This window comes from Zerene cesonia, chromosome 29 (assembly GCF_012273895.1).
Source record: "Zerene cesonia ecotype Mississippi chromosome 29, Zerene_cesonia_1.1, whole genome shotgun sequence".
NCBI classification, from domain to species: domain Eukaryota; kingdom Metazoa; phylum Arthropoda; class Insecta; order Lepidoptera; family Pieridae; genus Zerene; species Zerene cesonia.
In genome coordinates, this window is record NC_052130.1 from 6,061,091 (window position 1) to 6,086,548 (window position 25,458).

At 34.2% G+C, this 25,458-nt stretch overlaps 3 protein-coding genes across 4 annotated transcripts in view; 1 reads left to right on the forward strand and 2 right to left on the reverse strand.

Moving 5' to 3' along the window:
- LOC119837861 (E3 ubiquitin-protein transferase MAEA) overlaps positions 1–2,836 on the forward strand; it is a 6,028-nt gene extending 3,192 nt beyond the window's left edge. For both annotated transcript variants that reach the window (XM_038363639.1, XM_038363640.1), the window contains 4 exons: positions 83–219; positions 824–962; positions 1,393–1,733; positions 2,307–2,836. In XM_038363639.1, the coding sequence (XP_038219567.1) occupies positions 83–219; positions 824–962; positions 1,393–1,733; positions 2,307–2,405 (716 nt within the window). In that variant the 3' untranslated portion in view covers positions 2,406–2,836. The remainder of the gene's footprint in view (positions 1–82; positions 220–823; positions 963–1,392; positions 1,734–2,306) is intronic.
- Positions 2,837–3,513: 677 nt separating this feature from the next.
- LOC119838034 (alanine racemase-like) lies at positions 3,514–4,734 on the reverse strand. The gene has a single exon (XM_038363846.1). The coding sequence runs from the start codon at positions 4,732–4,734 to the stop codon at positions 3,514–3,516; it is 1,221 nt and encodes a 406-aa protein (XP_038219774.1).
- Positions 4,735–7,729: 2,995 nt separating this feature from the next.
- On the reverse strand, positions 7,730–23,841 carry LOC119837867 (zinc transporter ZIP13 homolog). Its single transcript, XM_038363649.1, has 8 exons — positions 23,337–23,841; positions 18,325–18,438; positions 13,183–13,443; positions 12,631–12,767; positions 11,861–11,981; positions 11,355–11,440; positions 10,873–10,942; positions 7,730–10,688 (listed from the first exon to the last, which is right to left on the reverse strand). Exons 1-8 carry the CDS (start codon positions 23,509–23,511, stop codon positions 10,516–10,518), a joined length of 1,137 nt encoding a protein of 378 aa, XP_038219577.1. The 5' UTR covers positions 23,512–23,841; the 3' UTR covers positions 7,730–10,515.
- Between the last annotated feature and the right edge of the window lie 1,617 nt (positions 23,842–25,458).

Below are 25,458 nucleotides of genomic sequence, written 5' to 3' on the forward strand. Positions count from 1 at the left end.
GTGTGCGTGTACGTGTGCGTGTGCGTGGCGTGTACGTGTGCGTGGTAGGAAGGTGCTAACTGTGGGCATTCCCGTGGGGCAGAGATCTACGCGGCGGGCGCGCTGGTGGAGCGCGAGCTGGCGGCGCGGCGCACGGCGCGCTGCCTGCAGTGGTGCGCCGACAACCGCTCCAAGCTGCGCAAGCTCGGCTCCACCATGGAGTTCAACACGCGCATACAGGTCAGCCCCGCCGCGCTCCTGCACCAGCTCCGCCCATACAGCACCCCACCTCGCAGCTCCCCACTATGCAGCTCCGCATCATGCAGCCTCCCACCACACAGCTTCACATTATACAGCTCCCCACCACGCAGCTCCGCACTATACAGTTCCCCATCATACATCTCCGCACAACACACCTCCCCACCGATAGATCCCCACCATATAATTGCAGCCCACCATCATCATCAACCCATAGTTGTACCCACTATGGGGGCAATGTATACGTCCTGTGAAGATTTAAGCCATTGAATCTATCAATCTCATTTGTATAAAAAATTACCTACTTCTGTTTACTGAATTATTTTAGCAGAATAAATCTGGATGATGTGCACTACTATGTTCCCAAGTTCAATACACGCTCTTACACATGGCGGTTCGCTCAAAATGTTTTTATCACAGTCAAATTTTTTGATACCTTTTTCCATATTCACACTATACTTGCGCCCCGCGGTTTCACCCGCGTAAGTCCGTATCCCGTAGGAATATCGGGATCAAACTTTCGCATTTATAATATTAGTAGGATTCTTTAATATATTGATTTACATCGTTCTTCTTCCTCTCACAGGAGTTCATAGAATTAGTTCGTGAGGACAAGCGCCTGGAAGCGGTGCGCTACGCTAAGAAACACTTCTCAACATATGAGGACGGGCAGTTAGAGGACATACAGCATTGCATGGGCATGCTCGCTTTCCCCAAGGATACAGGTATGCTTCATTTAATTTGAGTTCTGTTTCATGAGTTTCAGCAATATATCTTATTAAAACTAATTAATGATTGGTATTAGAATGTTTCAGTAAGGTTTGCCGCTCTTTTAAGTTTTACATAGTCTAATTTAACGATTCGAACAGACTAATTTTTGGTTTCATTTTGTGTATACAAGTGATGGTCCTACGAGAAAATCATAGTAGTAGTGATATCTTAGTATGTTGAATATGTAACATTTGATGTTTGTGCATTGGACGCGTTGCCATTGAACCTGTGGAATGGTCCTTCGAGGCCATGATTTTTTGCAATCATTTGAAATGTTTTCAATTTTGAATTTTGACGTTTGTGTATGAATATGAAATGAAGGGGCGCAGCTGGTGTAGTATATAAAATAAAATAAAATAAGTTTGCACTTCGGCTTGGGCGCAGAGGTGGAGCCGTACCGGCGGCTGCTGGGCGCGGCGCGCTGGGGCGCGCTGGTGGCGCAGTTCCGCTGGGAGCACGCGCGGCTGCTGCACCCGGCGCGCCTGCCCGCGCTGCCCGTGGCGCTGCAGCTGGGGCTGGCGGCGCTGAACACGCCGCAGTGCTACGCCGAGAGCACCAAGGTGTCGGGCTGCCCCGCGTGCCAGCCGCCGCTCAACGCGCTGGCCGCCACGCTGCCGCACGCGCACTGCTCGCACTCGCGCCTCGTGTGCCGCCTCTCGCGCCTGCCGCTCAACGAGCACAACCAGCCCATGGTGCTGCCCAACGGCCAGGTCTACGGCGAGAAGGTGCGCCCCCCCACACCCCCCCCCACACACACCCCCCACATACTCTCCTCTGCACACCTCAAGAATGTTTGTAATTAAGCAGAAAACTCGAACACAAATATTTATTTATTTAACTGGAATTTTGAAGAGTCTTATAAAAGAAATTTCATATTTTCATTCGAGTTGGGGTGTTTTTGAGTGTGATTTTTTTTAATCTATTAATTCTATCGAGAAGAAATTCAATAGCTACCTATTTTATTCCGTCCGCTCTACAGAAAACAGAATTCAATATCAAGTGCCTAATAATTACCGTCTAGTTTTATAACTAATAAAATCCTTGCATTTTTCAAGCGACTTAAAAAAACATACGGGATTATCAATTCAACTATAATTTTTGTGTTTGTTACGTTAACTTTCCACCGGATAAACCGACATTTCTAATTCTCTTTTTGTACTTGGAAGTTGGTGCTGGCCATATAGCAGGGTTTTTAATCCCATTTAAATTTGGTTTAAGTCAATTGATCAACAACAAAAAACATATTTTTGTTAAAAATATTTATTCTGATGTACAAATTTGCCAATTTATTTCGACAGGCGCTAAAAGAAATGATGAAGGAGCACGGCTCCATAATCTGCCCCAAGACGAAGGAGGTCTTCTGCATGAAGCGCGTGGAGAAGGTGTACGTTATGTAATGTGTGGAACTCATCGGCTATTTTAAGTGGCGTTTAAACAAACCCACACTAGTTTATATTGCATTGTATTAAAACGTGTATTTTTACTTTTTTATATTTTTAGTCATATGCATGTCTTATTTTGTGCATTTTTTGGCTCATCTATTGTTTTTACTTCATTTCAACAGGATTTATGATTAGGAATAAAACTCGGAATTATCGATATTGTCATTTATTTTACTTCCGTGTGGGTTTTTTTAGTTTTCCTTTCGAATATTTTTTTATTTTCTACTCTACTGCCAATCTCAATTATTTGCGTGTAAATACGCGGTCTGCGATTGTCCAATGCACGCTGTGTTTCATTTAAGCAATATAAAAAGTTACGAGTAAAGGATTGTATGAAATACTGTATAACATTGTATGATGTAACTCAATAAAGTGATTTTAAGTCATGTTTTGTTTTATTTTCGACTGCATTATTATAATTCACATGTTAAACGCGTAGGAAAAGATATTCAAAATAGCTGATATTATAAATCTTAATGTTTCATGCACTGCACGCGCATTGCTACGGTTTTGAAAAATGACGCGGGTTCGAATCCCACGTCGTGATATTTTTTTTTATTCTTTAAAAAATTCTCAGTTAAGCAATAGCCAATAAGTACAATTCAAAACATTACATACCGCGTAATTGTTCAGTCTCTATTAGGTATCATATTATCTGTGATTATGTTAATGTCCATCATATTATGGTGTTACCTGTTATCTACAGATGGTTTATATAATTTTAAATATAATGGAAAATCCAACGAATACATACTTCAGTAATGTGCTTAGATTTACTAGACCAGTAATTAATAACGCTGTAAAATTATAACGTTTAGTATAATCACGTCAGATGGTGCCATAAGCGGTCGCTCTGTTTTATTCGCGTTATACAATATTATGCACATTTATTATACTTCCCTACTAGGTAAAAAATCAGTCGCTTGGTCTTACAATTATATATAATATGAAATATTTATTTTGCCCGGCTTGTTTTCAATGTTTGATTAAAAATGTGTATGTCAATAAAATGCATATTTTTGAAAATTATATTTAATTACTTATTTGGCTTATACACAATTTGTTACGTTTTACCAACCGGTCGAACCTTATCCGCAACCGATAATAAGGGATAAGTCTCCAACATATGTGTCACTTCTTTTGACCATTTCGAATTACCTATTTTATTTGTATATTCTCTTGGTATCCGTTGTGAAAATGTACACGCGACCTCATAATTAATCGTTCCTAACTTTTCAGCTACCATCTGCATCGTAATCGTTTGACCTTGGTCCTCGCCGATTAATGTCACTTTAGTACCCACGGGCACCTGTTTCGGCAATCGAATCATGCACTGATCCATACAGATTCGTCCGATGATTTCGCACGGGTATCCATTGACGAGTACCGAGAACCCTTGTAAATGACGAAGCCACCCGTCTGCATAGCCGATAGGAATGGTTCCAACCCACTCTCTTTGGTTCGTTGTATAGGTCTTTCCGTACCCGATGCCTTCGCCAGGGAGCAGTTCTTTCACTTGAATCAGTGATGAAATCAATGTTAATGCTGGTTGCAGTGGATATGGCTCCGGAAGCGATCGACCTGAGGGATTCAAACCATACATCGCAACTCCAAACCGAATCATATTGCCCACATTATCAGGGTGCCATAACGCCGTCGCACTATTGCTGATATGCACATACCTTGGTAATTCAGAAAGTTGGTCCAAGTTTTCCTTAAATCGTGCCGTTTGCTGATCAAAATAGGTTGAATCTTTTAAATCTGCTGTTGAGCAGTGCGTAAATATCCCTTCCAGGTGAAAATTAGGATTGTTCTTGATAAATAAAGCTGCCTCTTTCGTTGCCTGTGGTGAAGTAAAGCCAATTCTGCCCATGCCAGTATCGACCTTTATATGTACGTTTAACGGCTGTTCATACGACTCTTCTTTTAATTGCTCGGCTGCCTCAACTAACCACTCCCTTGTAGCTACAGTCACAGATATTCCATACATTAAAAGTGACGGAATATAGGCGGGATCGACCACACTTAAAATGAGAATGGGTTCAGTGATTCCGGCTTGTCGCAATTCAATAGCTTCATCCAAGAGGGCAACACAAAAACCAGAAGCTCCACCTTCTTTTGCCGCACGCGCTGTCTCGACAGCTCCATGTCCATATCCGTTTGCTTTTACAACAGCGAACAACACCGAACCTTGTGGCATTCGCTGCCTTTCATTTTCTACATTTGCCTTAATTGCTTGTGTATCAATTAATAACCTTGTCGGACGATGCCACCCTACAGCCATTGTTTCCTCCTGTCTCAATTGATAGTTATATTTTGTCATCCGTCGCGCATCTTCTTTACATGCAAACCGTCCCGCTAAAATTCTACTTGCATTTGTCAGGCAGCTCCTAAAAACTCTTGTATTCTTCTGTAAGCACTTGTATAAATGAAGTTCTAGTTGTGTTACTTTCTTCGATCCTTGAGACTTCTACCATATCCTTATCACTTCCTTGTTTCATCGTTGAAGTATTCTATTTTTTAAATGACTATTATACTAAAAGAAAGTTCTAACAAACTTAAAGACACAACAAACCCAAGTTGTGTGTTCTACCTATGTAGAGTGCGTAAACGAAATGAGTATATATCAAGAAGTGCAGTCAATTTTCTAATTTATATATACTCAAACCGCTTATATAATTTTTTCTTCATCAACGAAAATTAATTCTGTCTGTTCCCACGACCAATTACAGACGTTGTGAGTTAGAATAATCTCGAATAATAAAGTTAGGTTTTTTTCTGCGATGATTTGCTGAACGAGTTTATTGTTATTAAAAGTTGTTGCCCGCGGCTTTGCCCGCGTTGACTTTATAGCGTATGTTTGTTACTCACCACGCCTTAGCGGTTGGTGGACGTACCTATATGTAGGTACCTAATGGGTTTTATTACAATTTTCCAACAAAAGGGATGCAACGCTCAGTCTCAGCAAGTGGTATTTAAATATGTAGGTTACGTTAGTATGTGTGCTAAATGTAAAAAAATAAGTTATAAAAAAAATGTGTTGTAATAATAAAGTATGGCTTATTTTTATCATTTTGAAGAAAATAATATTAGTCTCGTATGTGGCACGAACGTAGGCGATATATTTTTTGGAAATTTATTTTCTACTCTACCCCTCTTGACATCGACATAAAAAAGGTTCTGTATGAACTGAATCACTCTTCCTTTTCATGGAAAATCATATGATGATTTTTTTTATTTATTTAAGACAACTCATAAATAATCGCGCTGTTCAAGAAGTACAAGGCGAATGACACAATTAACTCTCATTGTCAAATATGTACTTATTCAATTGTTTGTCTAACCGAGTGCGTGGAGATGTCCTGATTAGGCAGGAATCTGATCATTAAAATTGTTACCAAAATTGTAACTTAATAAATGGCCAAAATAATAATGGTGTACCTACTATGTACTCTGCATTTACGGTTTCCGCATCGTTCCACAATAGTACCTATATCCTTGAAATTTTCTGTATGCTATTTTCTACATTTTAACCAAATATCCATTAGGTGAAACGACTAAATGTGTACAAAATAACCATAAACGAAGCTCCCTTAAGAAAATTTAAGAGTCCTTTTGTAAATGGTAAAGGCTAAACAATAAGAAATAAGTAGGTTGATAGGTCATTGGCCACACAAATTTTATTATATCTTAATAATACGATAGATTTTAAGGTAGAATAGTAAATCAATTGAACATTCTCATCAGACTGAACAACTTTTGCTAAGACCATCAATTAATGCTTAAGTTGTTGTTCAGACAAAATTCATAACATAAAAAGTTTGATTCAAATCCGACCAACAGTTCTATGGATCCGTTAATATAAGCGAGTACAAACAGAAACTCAGACAGACATAATTTGTTATTAAATACTCGTTTCTTGTCTGTTTTTTTTTAACACCCTCTATCATTTTTTGCACACTTTTTTATATGTCTACATAAACGACAGCGATTATTTATCGTGTTATTTTTGCTTCCGCGGCAACCGCCGCCGTTGTCCTTGATGCGGTTGCGGCCGCCGCGCTTGCCACGAATATTTGTATTGAAGCCTTTTTTCGTGTATGGTAATTTTTTGCGCACGACGTAAGATCGCGGCTGCATTATTGCTAGAAACAAGTCAAATCGTCTACTAGCGCTTCTCTTGTATGAAAATATACAAGTTTTCATTCTGATGTTCGTAAATCCCATAATATGTATTTCACATTTGTCCCAATTTACGCACTAAAGCAATAAAGTAGATTAAATTGAGTTTAGGATAAACATTTCAATCATGTGAGCTTAAACCAAATTAAATGTTTTCGCTCTTATTCAGATTATGCAAGGTCCAATAATTTATTATAAAAACAAGTTAAATAGGAAGTAAAGTGCTGGTTAAAACTGAAATTTGTTTGGTTAATTTTTGTTCTTCATACATATAAGAGGCTATAAGTCACAATGAAGTAGAGCACGCTTTGGTACGAATTAGGCCAGCTCGTACCGGGGAAGTAAATAACGAAACACATGCAGTGTTTCGTTTGGCAAGTGGGGGAGCCGGCAAGTTTCCTTTTACTCATCATGCCCAGTTCATTTTTACCCTCACCCGAACCATAGGTTCAATTCTCCGCTTTTTTGGTTTAGTTTGGTTAAAGTACAAATGAGAAGATACTGTATCTGTACTGTGTATTTTTTATATAATTGTCACCTCAAGATTATAAACATCGTTAGTTTAAAATATATCTCGCGTATTTATGGACCGATGAAAATTTGCAATTCAACGAATTATATTTAGTTTTTTTTTCGTAAGTTTAAAAACCGTTCATAGCAAACCGTTAAATTGTCAACGAAACGACAAAGTTAAATTTATAGCAGCAACAGAAATAAATATTCTCAGATTTTTTTTTATGTCATAGCGGGCAGCTGAGCTGGTGGTTCGCCTGATGGTAAGCGATCACCACCGCCCATAAACATTCGCAAAGGTAGTACCTCTGTGAATGCGCTGCCCGCTTTTATGGGGGTAAGGGAAAAGGAAAGGATTAACGTCTGGAAAGACGGAATGGACTAGGACGGGTGAGGAAAAGGAAACGGGCCTCCGGCGCCCCCACTCACCGTACGAAACACAGTGGCATGCCACTATTTCACGCCGGTTTTCTGTGGGGGTGTGGTACTTCCCTGAAGCCTGCTCGACTACCACAATAAAAAATGTTCAAATATCTAACTATCACGGTTTATCAGTTACGGAACAAAACAATAAAACGACCGAATTCAATAAACATTTTATTAATAACATGTTACAGGATACAATACTATACAAATGGCCATATTTATCACAAGTTCAAAATTTATATAATTATCACTTACACAAAAACAACGCTAAAATAACTAAACGCAAATATCGTCACGATAATCTATGAAGTACAATTTTTTTATCTGTTTTAATACATTTTTGAACAGAACTAAATAATTCAAATCATAACAGCATTAACATTACCATGCATTAAATAAAAAGGAAAACACGTTTCATATTTATGTATTATCGTTACCTTAAAAGCTAAAAAATAAATCACAAACAAGATATAATGAATCATGTTAAAAAAAATATCAATGTCGCGGTAAGATTGTATAAACCGTTAGATTACTTTCTATTATTTTATCTTGCACTTTAACGCTTTTTCGTTAGAATAAAGTAAGAGAATGTCGCAGTAATATTTTGGTGAGTATTTCCTCTCCCAAAAGTCCGTCAGGCTGCAGAGTCGATGGAGTCTTATTTCTGCGTATTTTTTTGATAAAAAGTTTTCCACAGATAATCATTATCATAAAACTTTTATCCATGTTGTAGTAAATTTTATTACTATGTTATTGCAAAAGTGTTTCTTTAACAATTTTAATTAAATAAATAAATGTTTGAATTGAGATTGAATCTCTTATAGATTTCTGCGAGGTTGTAAACTAACGGTATTTATAATTTTACAGTGACATACAAAGATTGCTTGCTTTTCAGTAAGTGACGTTTTATTTGAGTGCAATCAGTCTGATACTAGAAAAATAATATCACAATATGGTGGCGTTTGTACTACAACTAAATGCAAATATATACTTTTGTATGAATGTAAATGACTGGTTGTAACAGAATAGAAATATTTATTTTTAAATAAGGGTATGTACTATGTATCATAAAAACGATATTAATAAAAATATAATATAAAAATTTTTTTGTACGTCTATAAAAATATTTATATTTAATTTTAAATATTCCTTATGAAAGGAAGTTAAAAGATTTTATTCATTCGCTTTTAAAACAATATGCAAATTATAAATTATGAAATATAAAAAATATATATTTCATAACATAATTTTTTGCTTCTTATGTGGACGCACATAGAAAAGTGTCTTTCTATTTTTTAACTCATAATGGTTTTTCATATAGAACATCATTCATTTCAAAAAAACACGATTTTTTTATGATTTAAAACTAAATTATTTCACAATGCATATATAATATTGCTTGTAGTGGAGTATTTGTTCTTACTAAACGTATCACCTACTTGAAAGTACAATAAGACTTATAACTAACACCATTGATTGTTTCCATTTGTATACATATTTGATTTTTAATTATTCGAAGTCAAGACTTAGTCAGACTTTAGATTTGGGAGGGTTTCAATAAAATGAAATAACCCCTGCAAATCAGATTAAAGCAAAGGAATTTGAGGAGTCCTTTATAGAATTGTAGGCGAAATAAAAATGAATTATAATCATTTTCTATAAAAGGGTCACAGGCACTTATCTAAACTCTAAAATGGGAGCAAAGCAATATGTCAATCAGTTGAAAATCCTGAGTTATTGGGAAACAAACCCACAAAAAAGGGAGGGGGAGGGGGGGACTCCCTAAATTACCTCGCTGGCTACGTTCATGCGAATTCGTCGAAGGAGTTAAGTTTTGTTGTATTTTTTATATTTGAAATTACAGTTTTTCTTAAGACTCAAAAAATAAACAAAGTTTAGTAAGTAAAGTTGTATGTGAAAAAAATGTTTTTGTTCAAACAATCAACAGTGTAACCGACTTAACTAAAATAAGTTCCAATAATACTTTTGTCTGTCCTTTCGGACGTATATCGAAAAATAAATTTTTATTATTATTATTTTTTTATTTTTGCACATTTAAAATGTATCGACTAGTAACAAATGTGATTCTATATGGCGGGGTTAAGGGGTTATTTACACTTATTATACTGTTTGGACTAGCTAGGAATCTAACCTGGGTCTAGACATAGTTATTTGTAAGTTCCCGTTCTATTTTAATTGAGACGATGTTAAGATATACTAGTTTCGATAATTTTAATGAATTAAATAAAACTATTTACACATTTTTTTAATGACGATTTTAGAGGGTATTTTGTTTTTTAACACATAATATTTAGTTTTAGTTGTTTTTTTGTGTGTGGTTCGATTCACGATACAATATAGAAACCTTATATTCTCAAATCCTTCCATTATAACATCCTATTCAAAGTTTCTTCTAAGTCTGTTAAGCGTTACTAGTAGTAAACGTTACAGACGGATAGAGTTATTTTCACGACACCACTTTTAATACGTTGGATACTAAATTTTTAAGTCTTTCAGCGAGACATGCTTATTAGTAAATATGCGTCCAGGGCTAGCCAGAATACAAGTTATTTGAAAACAAATAATAATTTATCCTTTACTCTCAATTTGATGCTATTTAATTCTCTTAGTAGGTCTGGTATGTTAACTAACGCGATGTTCAAACCGGTTCAAAACCGTCTTCATTCAAAGAGTTACTATTTACTCAACACTGTACCAGTAAGTACCAGCTACTAAACTTTTTGAAATTGGGAGGTCGAGGAGTAATACTCGAAGCATGCTCGACTTTCCACAACGATGATTAATAAAGTTGGTTCGCGTGTTTAGAAACAAAGGAAGGCCTTGGAGAGTACGTTGTAAGTTGATTTGCGCGTGTAGAAGGTAGGTGTGTTGCGAGACGAGGACTTGGAGTTGGTTCACAAGTGGTTGATGTATCTCGTCGCAGCTAGAAGTAGTGCGAGAGCAGCGCCATGGCGAGCAGGCCGGCGAGCAGCGCGGCGAGGTGCTTGAGCGACTCGAGGCGGCTGGGCTCGCGCAGCAGCTCGGGCAGCACCGTCACCAGCGCGATGTGCAGGAACCCGCCCGCCGTGAACGGCGTGATCCACGACGTGCGCGCCTCTGCGAGTCACATACATGTTAGTGATTACCATCAATATTAAAGCATACATAATAAAGTGACAATTTATAAATATTTAAGAAAAATTAAAGAATCGTTAGTGTTGTTACACGGTACGCGAGGCCACTGGACCTCAACTTTTTTAAAAAAGCAATTGCTCTTTTTCGGAATATATAAAGCACATACCGATAGCATTCCTGGCCCCGCTGAACATAACCGCAGTCATGGCGCCCACCAGACCGGCTGATGCAGTCGCCTGTAACAATTTTTAATGTTAATAACTTACAAACAAGAAGTCCTTAATCGGAACTCATAGAAAGCAAATTTTGAACACCATGATATTTGGTGCCAAGTTAGTCTAAGATTCGAGAAAGGACATAGCATAGGCATAGTGTTTACAAAGCCAAGGCAAAAGCCCCGGGACTGTCTTTCCTTTTCTCTAAGAACGCAGGCAAAGCCGCGGGCGGAAGGCTAGTATTCTAAACGCAAAAGTGTATTTCTTTTTAGATCTTTTTATGGCGTTGTAACGGAGCGATTTTATGGTATGTTTTTTAAGTCTGGAGATAGGAGGCTAGAGTGACATAGGCAATTTTCATAACCGTGATGAAATATCTCATTTCTGTCAGAATTCGCGGGTCAAACCGCGGATAGTTACAAAAAAAACTTACCAATTGCGCTTTAGCCGCTTCCCACCGCGAGAATCCACTTTTCAATAGGATCGCGAAATCGCCCACTTCATGAGGGATTTCATGTACTGTAATTAGTTAAATTAATTATGTTATTAAATATCAAGTTAAACTCTTAAACTGCTTAACCGATTTTAATCCAATTTGCACACCATGTGCAGCTTAGTCCAACTTTACGGATAGGATTTAAATATTACTTTAGTTGTATATCTGCTTTGGATTCATTCAATTCATTCTTTTGTTGCTTGTACACGTACATTTTATGTGAAACAAAAATACTAAACATACAATGATACAAATTATAAGACATCTTTTTTCAATATTACATTGAGAAAAAAAATTGATCTTTTATACGCTGCCCGCTTTTAGGCAAATAGGATAAGGAAAGAATTGACGACTGGAGAGAAGGAAAGGACTGAGAAGGGTAAGGAAAAGGAAACGGGCCACCGGAAAATTACGGATTTTTTTATCAAAATCATTAAACTCACCAAGTATAGCAAAAGTGGTCAGCAGACCAACTCTAAAGCCCACAAGGAAGGAGCCGCCGACAGCCAAGCCGTGCGTGAAGTTATCTATTGAATTCGCCATTAGATTGAGGTATCCGGCCACCTGAAATATTATATCCGCTCCTTTATATTGTTTCTAGGTGTGCCTCGCGGTTTTGCCCACGTATCACTGATGTTATATAGCCTGAAGCCTTCCTAAATAATTCCTGGGTTCCTGAGATTAGCGCGCACAAGCAAACACTTCAGCTTAATAATATTATATAGATACAAATTATAGAAAGTTCATTTTAGATGAAAAACTGTGATTAACTAGCTGTCTTCAATAAAGGAAGTTTTCAATTTGAACGTTTTTCGGTTTGTTATTTTAGAACTCTCGACTGTGTGAACCAATTTTGATGACTCCTTTTTTTCAATTGGTGCTGATAGTGAAACGGGTAAAAAAAAAAAAACTCTGTAACCCGATTTAAATGAACGAATTTTAGAAGAATCAATAAGAGAATAATCAATCAGACCGCCTCCTTGGTATAGTGGTAAACGCGTGAGCGTAGAACCGAAAGGTCCTGGATTCGATTTCGGTGGGGACAATAAAAGAAAAAAATGTCGCGATCTGGCAGGACACAGAAGGCTGATCACCTACTTGTCCATAAAGATAATCGATCAGTGAAACAGATGTATATCATCTGCCCCATACCCCAGTAGGGGTCACGGGACTTCACTTCAATAAGAGACTCAAACGATCTCCCGCTACCCACATGCTTCTTGTCGCTTTTCTCGCTGGCTTGCACCTTCTCCCGCGCTTCCCGCAGCAGGCAGCGGCCCATCCAGCGCGAGCCCTTGCAGCGGCCGGCGCCGTTGGGCGCCGCCACCCCGCTGCAGCACGCGCCTTCACCTGCACGGGACATCTCTATATACAACTAGCTAACTAATAAGAGTAAGGCAGAATAGCAGCTAGTAATAGGATTATAATTCCATGTTTTCATGAGTTTATCTACATATAATGATAAGGATCGTCAGGATTCAATTAATCATTATAGGGTTTTACTTTTAACTATATTTATTATTTTATTGAAATATTTCATAAAAATATGATCCTTGTGAAAAACAACGTTTTTATTTAATTATTTTAAGGAGATTTATCTCGGGAGAATCTTTCAACTTTTTGCAATGTGTTTGAAAACTACTCATTGTCCAAAACACACTACTCATAGAATACCGATTGACTTATTGAAGTTAACAATAAAACTTTACTAATTTTTTGCTTTAACTTACATCTGATAAAAAACAATATATTCTGCCTCACTTACCTTTAGTATTATTGTTAAACACACAAGTATCATACAGCTCCTTAGCCGTAACCTTCCCGTTCCCGCCACATCCTCCCCCCCTTTGTTTTTCAGCTTCTAGAAGCTTCTCGATCTCTTCTATCTCTATATGGCGAATGGTGCCGTTCTGCTTCGGCTCTTCTTCTTCATCTTCTACTGTTGCGAAGAGCTTCTCCACTATAATGAAGACTAGCATACCGAAGAGGCACCAAAGCCCGCATTTCATTGACACGTGTTCGCCTTCTGTAATGGTTTTACGGTTTATTTAATTTGGTATATAAAATAGGTAATAGAATTATTAAAGGGAAGACAGCTAACATATTTCTAATTTTTTTATATGTAATAGGCATTTAAAAGAATGAAAAGAAAGAAAGAAAAAACATTTTTTGATGGACATGATGCATTTTATTGATAAAAGCGCGCGGTGGTGGTTCGCCTGATAGTAAGCGATGATCACCACCCATGTACATTCGCAGAGGTAGTGCCTCTGCGAATGCGCTGCCCGCTTTTAGATACCTTTGTTTAGAAGAAAAAGAAATAACAAATAAAAGGCGATACTTATTTAGTGTCCCACATTGGTGAGAGATAAGCCACTTATCATTTCAAACAATGAATACTTGTGTATAGTTCAATAATATTTCCTATAGATTAGGTTAACATTAATGTATGAGTTAAAAATAATGACGTAAATAACGTTTGAATGACGACAATAAAGTACTAATTAAATATGTGATAAATGTTTGTATGTTCTGAGCTCATTAATAAACGTGTTTGTTTTGGAGGAAACATTTAAAAAATGGGAGTTATATATGTGTTGCTTCGTATGGACTTAATTTATGGAAATTTAAAATTAAAATTAAAAATATATGGAATATGTTAATTTATATGTTACGTTCTAATTTGAGAATAAGAAGATTGGAACCAAACGCACCTGAAGGGTCTTGACCGACTCATACATATATACTAGCTGACCCGACAAACGCTGTTCTGCCTGACGCTTATCATTTAGGGGTATATAATTAGTTGGCCGATTCTCAGACATACTCGATAAGAACACAAAATTTCGTGAGAATCATTCCAGTCGTTTTGGAGGAGTATGGTAACTAACATTGTGACACGAGAATTTTATAAATATAGAGATAGAGAAGAGATTTTGTGCACATACATGCGGTCATAGACTATATTTTATTATTAATACAGCTAGATGATTCGGGTGCAATGGCACAACAATGATTGCCACCATCTCATTATAATGTTACTTTGGCCTCGGATAACTGTTTATTTTTACACATGTACATTAACCTTTGTATGCGTAGCTTTATTTAATAACCATATCATAATTAGAAAGCTACGTTATACAAAAAACAACGAGTAACAATAGTTTTTTGTATTCAGTCAAAGTTATAGTAAACAGTCCATGGAAAGATGCAGAGCATAATTTATTTAAACAAAAAGGTACAGTAGCATTTAGAACGTTCTCAATCAATCAATCAATCGAATACTCTTTATTGTGCACCTTTACAAGAAGAGTAAAAACAGGATATAAATAACAACATAATAATAACATGAAGAGCACAACAGGCGGTCTTATCGCTTAAGCAGCGATCTCTTCCAGACAACCTGGTGGACAAGAAAAACGCACGCAGTTCTCCGTTTTATGGGCATGTTTGAAAAGACTATATGTCTTTACACCACATATCACTAGGTAAACGTATAATGTTTTTATATGCTTATAAACACAATAACCTAAATATTTACAAAATTATCAGCTTGTGATATCATAAGTAGACAAAAACAAACATAAAACCATAGCACTAATAATGATTCATACAGAAGTTTCCTCTCTTATCGCCTTGTTTAGTCAATGAACCTCATAAGATTATTAAAGTATAAGAATATAAAATTATACAGGAGGACATATGTTATTTAAGTAAATTCAATGATTTATGTGACAATTTAATGATAAATCGATGTATTGCTGAAATATAAATTTAATAAAAGATAGTACTGACAGGTTTTAGATGCGAGTTAATGATTAATTATTGACTGACATTATAGCATTATTCGTAATTCCAATTAATATGTTTGATAGTTAATCATGATTTCTAAGCACATGTACACATGCAGATTTCAAAATGCGTTCAAGGGATAATTTTAACACACCAAAACACCAAACAGGAAAATTATCATTTTAATAATTTCTGTCAAATAATTTGTAACAAATCATAGCAACTACGGTCCATATCATAGACTCCACGATAGTCAAATGCCAAGATAGCGCTACAACAAGTTTGTTTGTTTACCATACACTTGGAACACATTACCTCGCGATGATTACGCGATTAATAAGCAACATTATTACAATACGATAGAGCCCAAATTTGCGTACAATCAACTGGCAACACAAAACCTCGACCGATAATTAAATAACTCGTCATGTAGGAAAACACGTGCGTTCTTGACAATGGACTTGTATGACAGAGTATGTTAATAAAATTGACGTGTTCACATCGCGTCTAATTATGAATTAAATGATAGATTTTGTATATGTGTTATCAGTATCATCATCATCATCATTATCAGCTCATATATGTTCCCACTACTGGGACACATCATACCTCCTATAAGCCTCCTATGATACTAATAATAATATGATTTTGATTAATATTTGATTCACTCAAAAACTTACGAGTCAGTGTAATTCTGGGCGAAAGCAGATTGGGGAGACCAACTACCAACCGATTTTATACTATTTAAGATAGATGGGGCCTTAATAGAAACATTTTACTGCTAATAATATACATACAAAACAAGACAGAGCACTTTTATATTTATCTGAAACTTATAAAAACGGTTTCACCCGTGTAAGTCCGTATCCCGTAGGAATATCGGGATAAAAAATTGCCTACATGATATTCCAGTTCTCCAGCTGTCTACGTACCAAATTGCATTGCAATCGGTTCAGTAGTTTTTGCGTGAAAGAGCAGCTAATACAAACACGTTGCTTGCAAACTTTCGCATTTATAATATTAGTAGGATATAGTAGGATGGTAATTTAAGGAATTAATTTAATGATAAGACTACCTATAAACTGTACCTTTAGCTTATTTAATTACAGGTGAGTATACTACGTATGAAAAACTAGTTTCTATAACTTTTATTCTTATGTATTTACAATAAAATAAATTTATGAACATTATTGCTTTAGTTTAAACGTATTATAAAAACCTATGTAAAATGTTACGGTTTTCCTCATTAACTACATTTTTGAGAAATGACCACAGCAAAGAAATATAGCAATTATAAGTATGCATGTGGTTTTTATATAATGTAAGAATTACTATAACACTTTTACTTATGTTTGTTGTTGATAATTTTCAAATTTAGAACGCCAGGAAAAATAAACCGCAACCGCATGCACAAAGGTCAAATGCCGAAAGCGATTGATAAAAATAATAAGACAATAGTTCCATTTTCGTTCTACTCTCCGATATTTAGTCATTCCGATAATATTCTGGATATTATAAATTTTTTACCGTATATCTCATTCAAGTTCACATCCCTCTTTAACTTTAAGCATTACTTAATCTGTATAATGCACTGCCTTCCGAAAATGTTAAATCTGTTATAATGATTCAAAAGAGCTATTATAAGAAGTCCAATTGAATAAATGAATGTTTGGGTTTGAGTTTTATTACTAACTAGCTGCGCCCCACGGTTTTACCCGCGAAAATCTGTATCGCGTAGGAATATCCAGCTATTCCAGTAGTAGTCCAGCTATTTGCGTATTCATTTCATTACAATCGGTTCAGTTTTTGCGTGAAAGAGTAATAAACACCCATATATACTTACATATTACTTACTATTTCTTAGTAATATTAACTCAAAAATTAACATGTCGATATTAGAAATTCTCTTGTCATAAATAAGCTACATCTTTACCGAATTATATTGGCTATTTTATATCCCGAGTCAACTCGGGCAAAGCCGGAGTAAGGGGCTAGTATTCTATAAAACCATTGTGACAACTATGAAATATGTACGTAATACATACACATGTAATTCACGAAAAAATATAAATATATACAGATCAACAAATATTTAGTATTGTTCTATATATGTATATCACACTAGTATTATAAACGTGAAAGTTTGTTTGTTTGGATGTTTGACCGTCGATCACGCTGAAACTACTCAACGGATTTTCATGAAATTTGGTATACAGACAGGGTATGAACTGACTTGAGTGATAGGACACTTATTATCCCGATTAAATGCTCCCTTACGATAAAACAGGAACCTTGATATCCGGGCGGAGCCGAGACAAGCGTCAAGTAATAAATATAGTAGAAGAAGAAGTAACAAGTAGTTCTCTAGGTAGGATCTACTCTAGATTTGAATGTCTTTACAATGTAACCGTCAAAAAAAAGACTAAAGTTGCTTCACAGAACAAAGAACACAAAAAAATATATATCCCCTTTGAGCAAAAACATCCATTTCCTATTACATAAAACGTATTTCAAGTTCTTCTCGTGACATTGAATTGTAACACAATGAACTGGGACAATATAACTTATATATTGTTACTGGAACGATGAAACTTTGGGTCAAAGAATTAATTAAGCGTGAATAATGAACGTAGTGACGTGTGTGCTGCTCGATTGAAACATATGTTATAGTAAGAATCGATAAGTTTCGAAGCTACGAAGAAATTATTAATATAAGTTTCTATTTTCTGGTCGTAACTTTGTTTGTCAATTTCTTTGCAAAAAGAGCAGGTTCTGCATTCGATCTTTTTTGTGTTTGTCACTTCATAAATTTTTATTGAGGGAATCGATTTTGATGATCATTTTTAATATTGAAAAGCTGTTTCTTGTCATGTGATCTCATTTAAAAAAGTCTTTAAATGTATAGTTTAAAATAATTATTAGTTAACATATTCGAGAACACTATCTTAAAATGATTAGCATATTATATGTAGTTACGGTCTAGAGACAATTTCTTTTTTGTCATACTTTTCACTAAACAACGTAAAATAGATTAATTTTATTCCAGAAAACCTATATCCCATTACTCCAAAACCTAGCTCAGAACTAACTACATATGTAAATAATAATCACTTACCTTTCGTACTAGCGAGATCGTGTTGCCACGCTTCGGGAAGCAAGTGTAAAAAGACATCTCCTAGAAGACCGCCCACAGCAAAACTTAGGAGTATCCTAAGAGTCGCAGCACCAGCTGGAACACGAAAATATCCAATGTTATGTAATGTCGATTATAATAGTATGTTACCACGTGACAATATGAAACGATCTATGACTAAGAAGGTTTTTTTATAAGCTTATCATATTCTTTCTCCATTCTTATCATTCGAATAACATAGGAACAAGCTAAGAAATCAATAATTAAACATCGCTATCATTATCATGTAATACGGCAATCGATGTTATCAAAATCACTTCAGGTTGTTTAAACAGATTATATGTCATAAATGTATGCTTCAGATAGTGTTAATCTGTTATTATTAATTCTATATTGATCTGTGATTGAATATTCTTCAAAAAGATAACAATATTGGGATATCCTATGTCGTTTCACAATTATATTCTATGTTGGTTGTTCATAACTATAGATAATACAAGATAAAAAGAAGCACGAAAAGAATAGATTTCAATGTAAGTATTCCTTTGTTTGGAATGGAAGGTTTATACAAAGCCAGATTTATACAATATCAGTCACATATGATAATCTCAGGTGGTATCTGATAGATTATCATTCGTAAGAGTAGTTACGAAGTTAACATTCGTATCGGGCATATCCAAATAGGTAAACTGATAGTGATTTACGAAGATGCCGTCTAATTATGAGAAGAAAATATTCTTTTTTCTATTTTAAGAATTCCTCTAAAATTACTATGTGGTATTTTTCATTCGCTGCACATTCTTTCCGAATCCATAAAACCTGTGATCTAATATTCTTAAATGCGAAAGTGTGTTTATTTGATTGTTTTTCTTTCACGTCGCAACAGAGAACTTTATGCTATGAGTATAGGCATGACCTATAGTCATAGCATAAAAATCTCTTACACTAGACAGACAGACTAGACAGACTTGGGAGGCTAGACAGTAACATAAGCTACTTTTTAAAGCGCTGAACAATCTCATTCCCCTGTGAATTTTCTTTGATTACGTGAGTGAAGCCGCAGCTGCACAACTAGTATTCAATTAATAAGCATATCTAAGCTTTGGAAACTAAAAAGAAATACAAATTCCTCGAATTGATCTTCGCAGAATGACTTAAAGAATGTAAAAAGACCATCGAGGTTTAATAAAATAAAAGCAGGAACGTCTGAATTCCGAGTAAATGATGTGATGTTTATAAATACGGGGTCAGAGTTTAATCTCTTGGGCGCTTTATCTATAGAACTAATAAATAAGATGTTATTTTATGGAATTATAGGTATTGAATGTGAATGTAGTGTAGGGTTCCCCGTGATAATGAATGGGCACTGTACGTTATCAGCTATGAACATGGAGCTAATAATGCAATTGTACTCTGATTTTGTTGTGTGTAAACATATTTCAACTTAATTTAACCCTTACTAATAGGATATTTACTTTTTAAAAGATCTGATGTTGCTTGATTGGAATCGTTGAAATTTATATTTTTTTACATCTAGGATAGAAGTAAGACCATCATGTCGTTCTTTAGTACTTGAAGAGAAGTTTCTAAAGTATGAAATGTTTGTTGGTCTCCTTGTTCCATGTCTCCTATAACCCATTCTGGGTTATAAGGCCTGTTTTATGTCGATTCACTTTATCGAACCCCGCCTAAAACTTGTCTTACTCCGCCCGTGGGATATACTATGAGTGTTTTTCAAAGAATAAATGAAACTTTTAATGAGAATAAACTTTAAAACTATTCAATTCCATTTCTAGAAACATAAACACAAAAGTGGAATCACCTTCAATATATTTGGGAGCTACTGATATCTATTATCTAAACCTGATTAAATACACCGCAAGACTTCAAGTGTTAAATATCTTACATTTGTGTCAATTATTTTTCATGTAAGTCATCACGTACTGGTTATCAGTGAGCTGCGAATTACATTTTATCCCTAGGAAATGTTTAAATATTTAAACATTTGAATTAATAGTCAAGTTTTACTTGACTATTGGCAGTAGGTTTGAAAAGTTCTTAAGAAAAATTGGATGACTATTTTAAATTTGGAATCAAAAATGATTTTATTTTTACATATACTTTTTGCATGCTTTATGTTAGTAGCCGTAATAATAATAACGCTTTCTGAGTAATGACAACCCTATATCTTTAAAAGGCGGTTAATTTGTTGGCCTTACCACTAACTTTAACTCAGAAATTAGTGCACTATCTACACTAATGATATAAAGATGATGTGTTTGTTTGTTTTTTAGTTGAAACGCGCTTATCTCAGGAACTACTAATACCGATTTCAAAATTTTGGGATGGACCACCGTTGGATATGCACGCGATCCCTGCTATACATTATATCATTTATACAAAAGGCGTAGCTGGGGACCCGAGGGGACACAGCACTCAATTTATTTCGGCAGCCGTTAAAGAATTCAGTCATCGTTTTTTTGACAGAAATGGAAATATTTTCATTAATCATGATTCTAAGAAGGCCATAGAAGTATTTTTATTAATTTACATAGCAATTGACACTTTCGAAAAACAATTACCACAGAACTTCACTTACACTGATTGAAACGACAGATTTCAAATCGACAATGAAATTGCGTTTTCGCAAGAGCGATTTTGCGTCATCTATTTACTTTAGGTATCAATCTGTAGTTGAATGGATCACACGGGGTAAAATAATAAATGAATAAGTAAAATAAAGGAAAGGTTTCAGTATGCTAGTTAGTTAGGTTATTTGAAGGTGTTGAATTTGAGATTATTTGAAAACCATACTAAAATTTACCCACTTCCTCTTGAAAAAAACCTACTTATACCTTTACTAACATTGCTTTAGATATTATTATTTTTTTTTTGTATATACTGAAATATCTATTATCCATTTTATTATTATTATGTAACACTTTAAACACGCAAGTTTAATAAAGAATACATTATTTGTAAGATGTAGGTAAGTACCTATATTTAAACCATATGTTGTTATGTGTTATTTTAAAACTTCAAAGTCAATGAATGATACGCAAAGATATGATCGTTTCGATGTACCTACATATTGGACAATGTAGCTATCACAATATCGATAGATAGATTATTATTTATCTCAAGAGAAATCTGTCACTAACTCATTGCTTAAATATTTCTTAATTTTGTGCTTGAATTCAATAGCCGTTGTGCACTAAGTGTAACAAATAGTATTTATATTGTTAATCATATTATGCCAAAGTGTATATTATAAAGAAGTAATTATGCAATTTAAATTCTGATTCACAATATATCTCAGAAAAAGAAAAAAAAATATTACAAGTTTTTAGATAGTAGAAAAAGCTTATTTACGTAGCTATTGCAATTCACTATCAAGCTTTTCACTACATCCTAGAAGATATTGGAAAATAATACTCATTAATTCTGTCGTAAAATTAATCACTGGTCAAATGGACAATTAACCTAAGTAATAAACAATTATCAGCATACTGTCATATAAATTATAACATCCTTTTATTGAGGAAACTTTATTGTAAACATTAGTTGGTTCCCACAATATGAGTTAGTTTATTTTGCAATTATCACCCAAACTAATTTTGATTAAGATGGTCAATCTATTCACATATTAGAACTGTATTTAAGTTATTAAATACAGAAGCAAGGGAACATAAGTATCATAAATCTCTATTTTTTTATTTCTTTCATTTTATCTCTATGTAATGTTAATAAATATAACGTAACACAAATAAATGTCTGTTCTAGTACATCTACAAAATATTCTTCAATGTTGAAAATATAAAATAGGTAAAGATTGTTAAGGTTAAATGGAAGATGTAATGGGTTGTGATGTTGTTACTGCTTTAATTAAAAAAGAGTTTTTATAACATAGCTAGGGTATAGACTATAACTGCTTTTAACATAAACTTACATGGATAGCAATATCATAAATAAGATTAATGGTAAAAACCAGTTTTTAGTGACTTTGCCAATAGTTCAATATAAGTATTTTCAAATTCGATAAATGTTCGGTAATCTGGGGAATACATACTGTAGTCGCAAGATTAAGTTTATGGTGATAGTTTATAAACAGAATGTAAACTTTATAACAAATTTCAAGCGACCAACTATTTAATTTGTTAGAAAAAGGAAGAGTTAGAAAAAGTAAGTTTGTTAGAAAAAGTAAATGTAAGAATATGCAAAAATTCCAAATTTTAATAACATTAAAAAAAAAGTATTCAAAACATAAATATTATTTCAACCTTGAAATTTCCTGCTATGCTTATATTCATTTGTACTTTAGACACAATTTTATTAGCTTCCCCATTATGTTTAGATGTTACCAACTCCTTTAAACTTGATTTGACCCAAAGATTTCATTGTACCTTTGTACACTTATGCTTATCCAGTATCAGTGTCAATGCAATAATATTGATTAGGATCGCCAGTATTAATCAATCATATCCTTACAACTTATGTATACTCTATATAAGAGCAAGTGAGACAATGTTCATTCATAAAATTTGAAGCAATGAATTTTTTTTTTCTTTATACTGTTGGTTGGTTGGATGGGTCAGAAAGAGTTTAGACTTGTTAGCTAATTATGAGTATTATATTTAAAATAAAAAATAATAGAATATGTTATTTTAATACCAATATGGATTCATATACAAATAATGAACCCAATTGAGCTGATTATTTAACAAATGATTTTATTTACGTAAATAACTTATATTTGCTAATTATCTTCACAATGATCTTTCGAAAATAGATGTCATACACCTATGAATTTAATAGTTAATAAAAAATTTAATAGTTAATGGAAAAGATAAAAGTCTTGTTCGGTTTTTACTATAAGAATTTGCATAGGTTACACATAGTATATACAAAATATTACAAAGACAAACCGATGTTCTTTGTGTTGATATGACAATGCAATTACGAAAATAGATTGAAAAATAATAACAATAATTTACCTCCGTCTTTGAATGATGCAGTCTCATCAATTGGAATTATCAGCAAGGGTAGAATGCCACTTAATCCAACAAGTAATGATGCCAATGCAGAAAATAACCATGGATGTTCATCTAATTCTTCAACAAAGGTATAAAAATATTCTGGAAAAATTCCCGCCACAACAGTCGATTCCATTTTTGTAATTTAATTTTCACCCTAAGAGGCAATGTGTTTTTGTAAACAAAGGTTTACACCAAGGAGGTTGTATTGTTTTCAATAAAGTCTCATATTTTTACAGACACACAAGCATTTATACGTACTAATCTACACTGAGATTGAGTGCGTCCGCGGTTCAACCTTATCTACACAGACTACAGATTACCGATAAAGATTTCTATTTAAAAAATTTACTCAATATACGATGTTCGATTTAGAAATCGGAAGTGCACTATAGTGCTAATCCCTACGCACTACTTTATATTGACTTCATTTATTTCAAATAAAAATAATTATTGAATACAACTGTCAAATGACATAAGATGATAAGAAGTAAGAAGCCCATAGATTCTGGTTTAAAACCTGTTAGTGTCGCTAGTGTGCTGTTTAGTTTTGCTTACTCTGTGGTCGCCAGTAGTTGAAAAGCTATTGTTTTTAAACGAGAGTCTCGTGATTCGTGAAAGAGTGAATACTGGTTATGCTATTAGGTTAGGTTCATTTTTTTAGCATCAGAGAAATAGCCCCGCAATCATGAAATATAGTAATTGAAATACCTCGAAGAAACGTAATTGACTGCCGAACAAACATCAAGTAAAGTGGCTATGCACAGTATAGTTTACTGAGCATAGTTACTTTACTCAATTACATCAATTTTTACCAACTCTAGGGGCATTTGAGTTAAATAATAATATTATCATTACTTTAGACGCTTAAACAACCGTAAGCAGAGAATTGCAATGCTCTCCAATTTCAGCGCGGCGCCACAGTAAACAGAACGGACGGATGGGACTTCTTTTATGGCATACACTGTAATACGAGCATGAAACTGCCAATACTTATATGATATAGTATATAGTAGTATTACTACTATATACAAAGAAAATGGTTTAATTACTTAATGGTTTAGTTTGTATAGGTATGCTGATAACGTAAAAATATACGTAAAAAAATCAACAAAACGACTTAACGAAGTTATTCGAATAGTTTGTTTACAAAAACACACAATTTTTATTAAAAATTATTAAAAATGTGTTTCTATCACCGAGATGAATATTTAAGTATCTTTTTTGTGAGAATAATTTTTATTTTTTATTAAATATTTCATTATATAAATACCTATTAAAATAATTAATAATCTACCAATGGTCGGGAAGAGATTGATAATCGTTACCTTAGTTATAAGACCGCCTGTGGTTTTTTTTTTTTAATTTATATTGTTTTAATGTGTTAGGCTTTTTACTTACCTATCGTTTGCGCAATAAAGTTTTGATATGATTTTTAATGACTATAAAATATATATAATTTGGATTTTAAATTGAATGCACTCTTTTTGCTTATCATTTCTTTTTTTATACGCAATTGGGCATTGAGCATATAACACGATGCGTTTTTGGGTCAAAAACAAATGCAGGTACATTTTGTGTGTTGTTGTGATCGAGTTCGGACACATCTAGTTAATTTAATTAAATTATCAATTTTAATACAAAATGTCTGGTCCCAAAATGTTGTATTTGGTAAGCATATTTATTTAATATATAATTTATAAAATAATATTTATGTTCATACACGGTAAAAATTTACTCATTTATTGTAATAATTTGAAGCATTAAAAGTGTGAAAGGAAATTTATAACTACAAATGTCCACTTTCATATTTTCAGATATTCAAAATAAATTGCACAGACATTCAACATTTTTTGCTTTAATTCAAGTAAAATAAAATTTATTTAAATCATACCAGAGAACGATATATCGAGACCGTTCGAGTTTTTTATGTGAATGATTTAGAAATTAAATAAAAGTAATTGGAACTATTTAGTGGTGGATGCACTTTAATTTAAATTTTGAAAATCGAAAATGCAGTTCTTACGCTATAAACAACAGTACAAGTAACAACTTTCTAATTAAGTTTTTATGTGGTTTTTAT

What these genes read in the sequence shown, in the direction of transcription:
- LOC119838034 (XM_038363846.1), bottom strand. Translation starts at nt 4,734, where the DNA reads ATGGCTGTAGGGTGGCATCGTCCGACAAGGTTATTAATTGATACACAA.
- LOC119837867 (XM_038363649.1), bottom strand. Translation starts at nt 23,511, where the DNA reads ATGGAATCGACTGTTGTGGCGGGAATTTTTCCAGAATATTTTTATACC. An exon ending in TGCATCATTCAAAGACGGAG is followed by an intron (nt 18,439 to 23,336) that starts GTAAATTATTGT and finishes TTCGTGTTCCAG; the next exon opens with CTGGTGCTGCGACTCTTAGG. An exon ending in GACCACTTTTGCTATACTTG is followed by an intron (nt 11,441 to 11,860) that starts GTGAGTTTAATG and finishes AACTAATTACAG; the next exon opens with TACATGAAATCCCTCATGAA.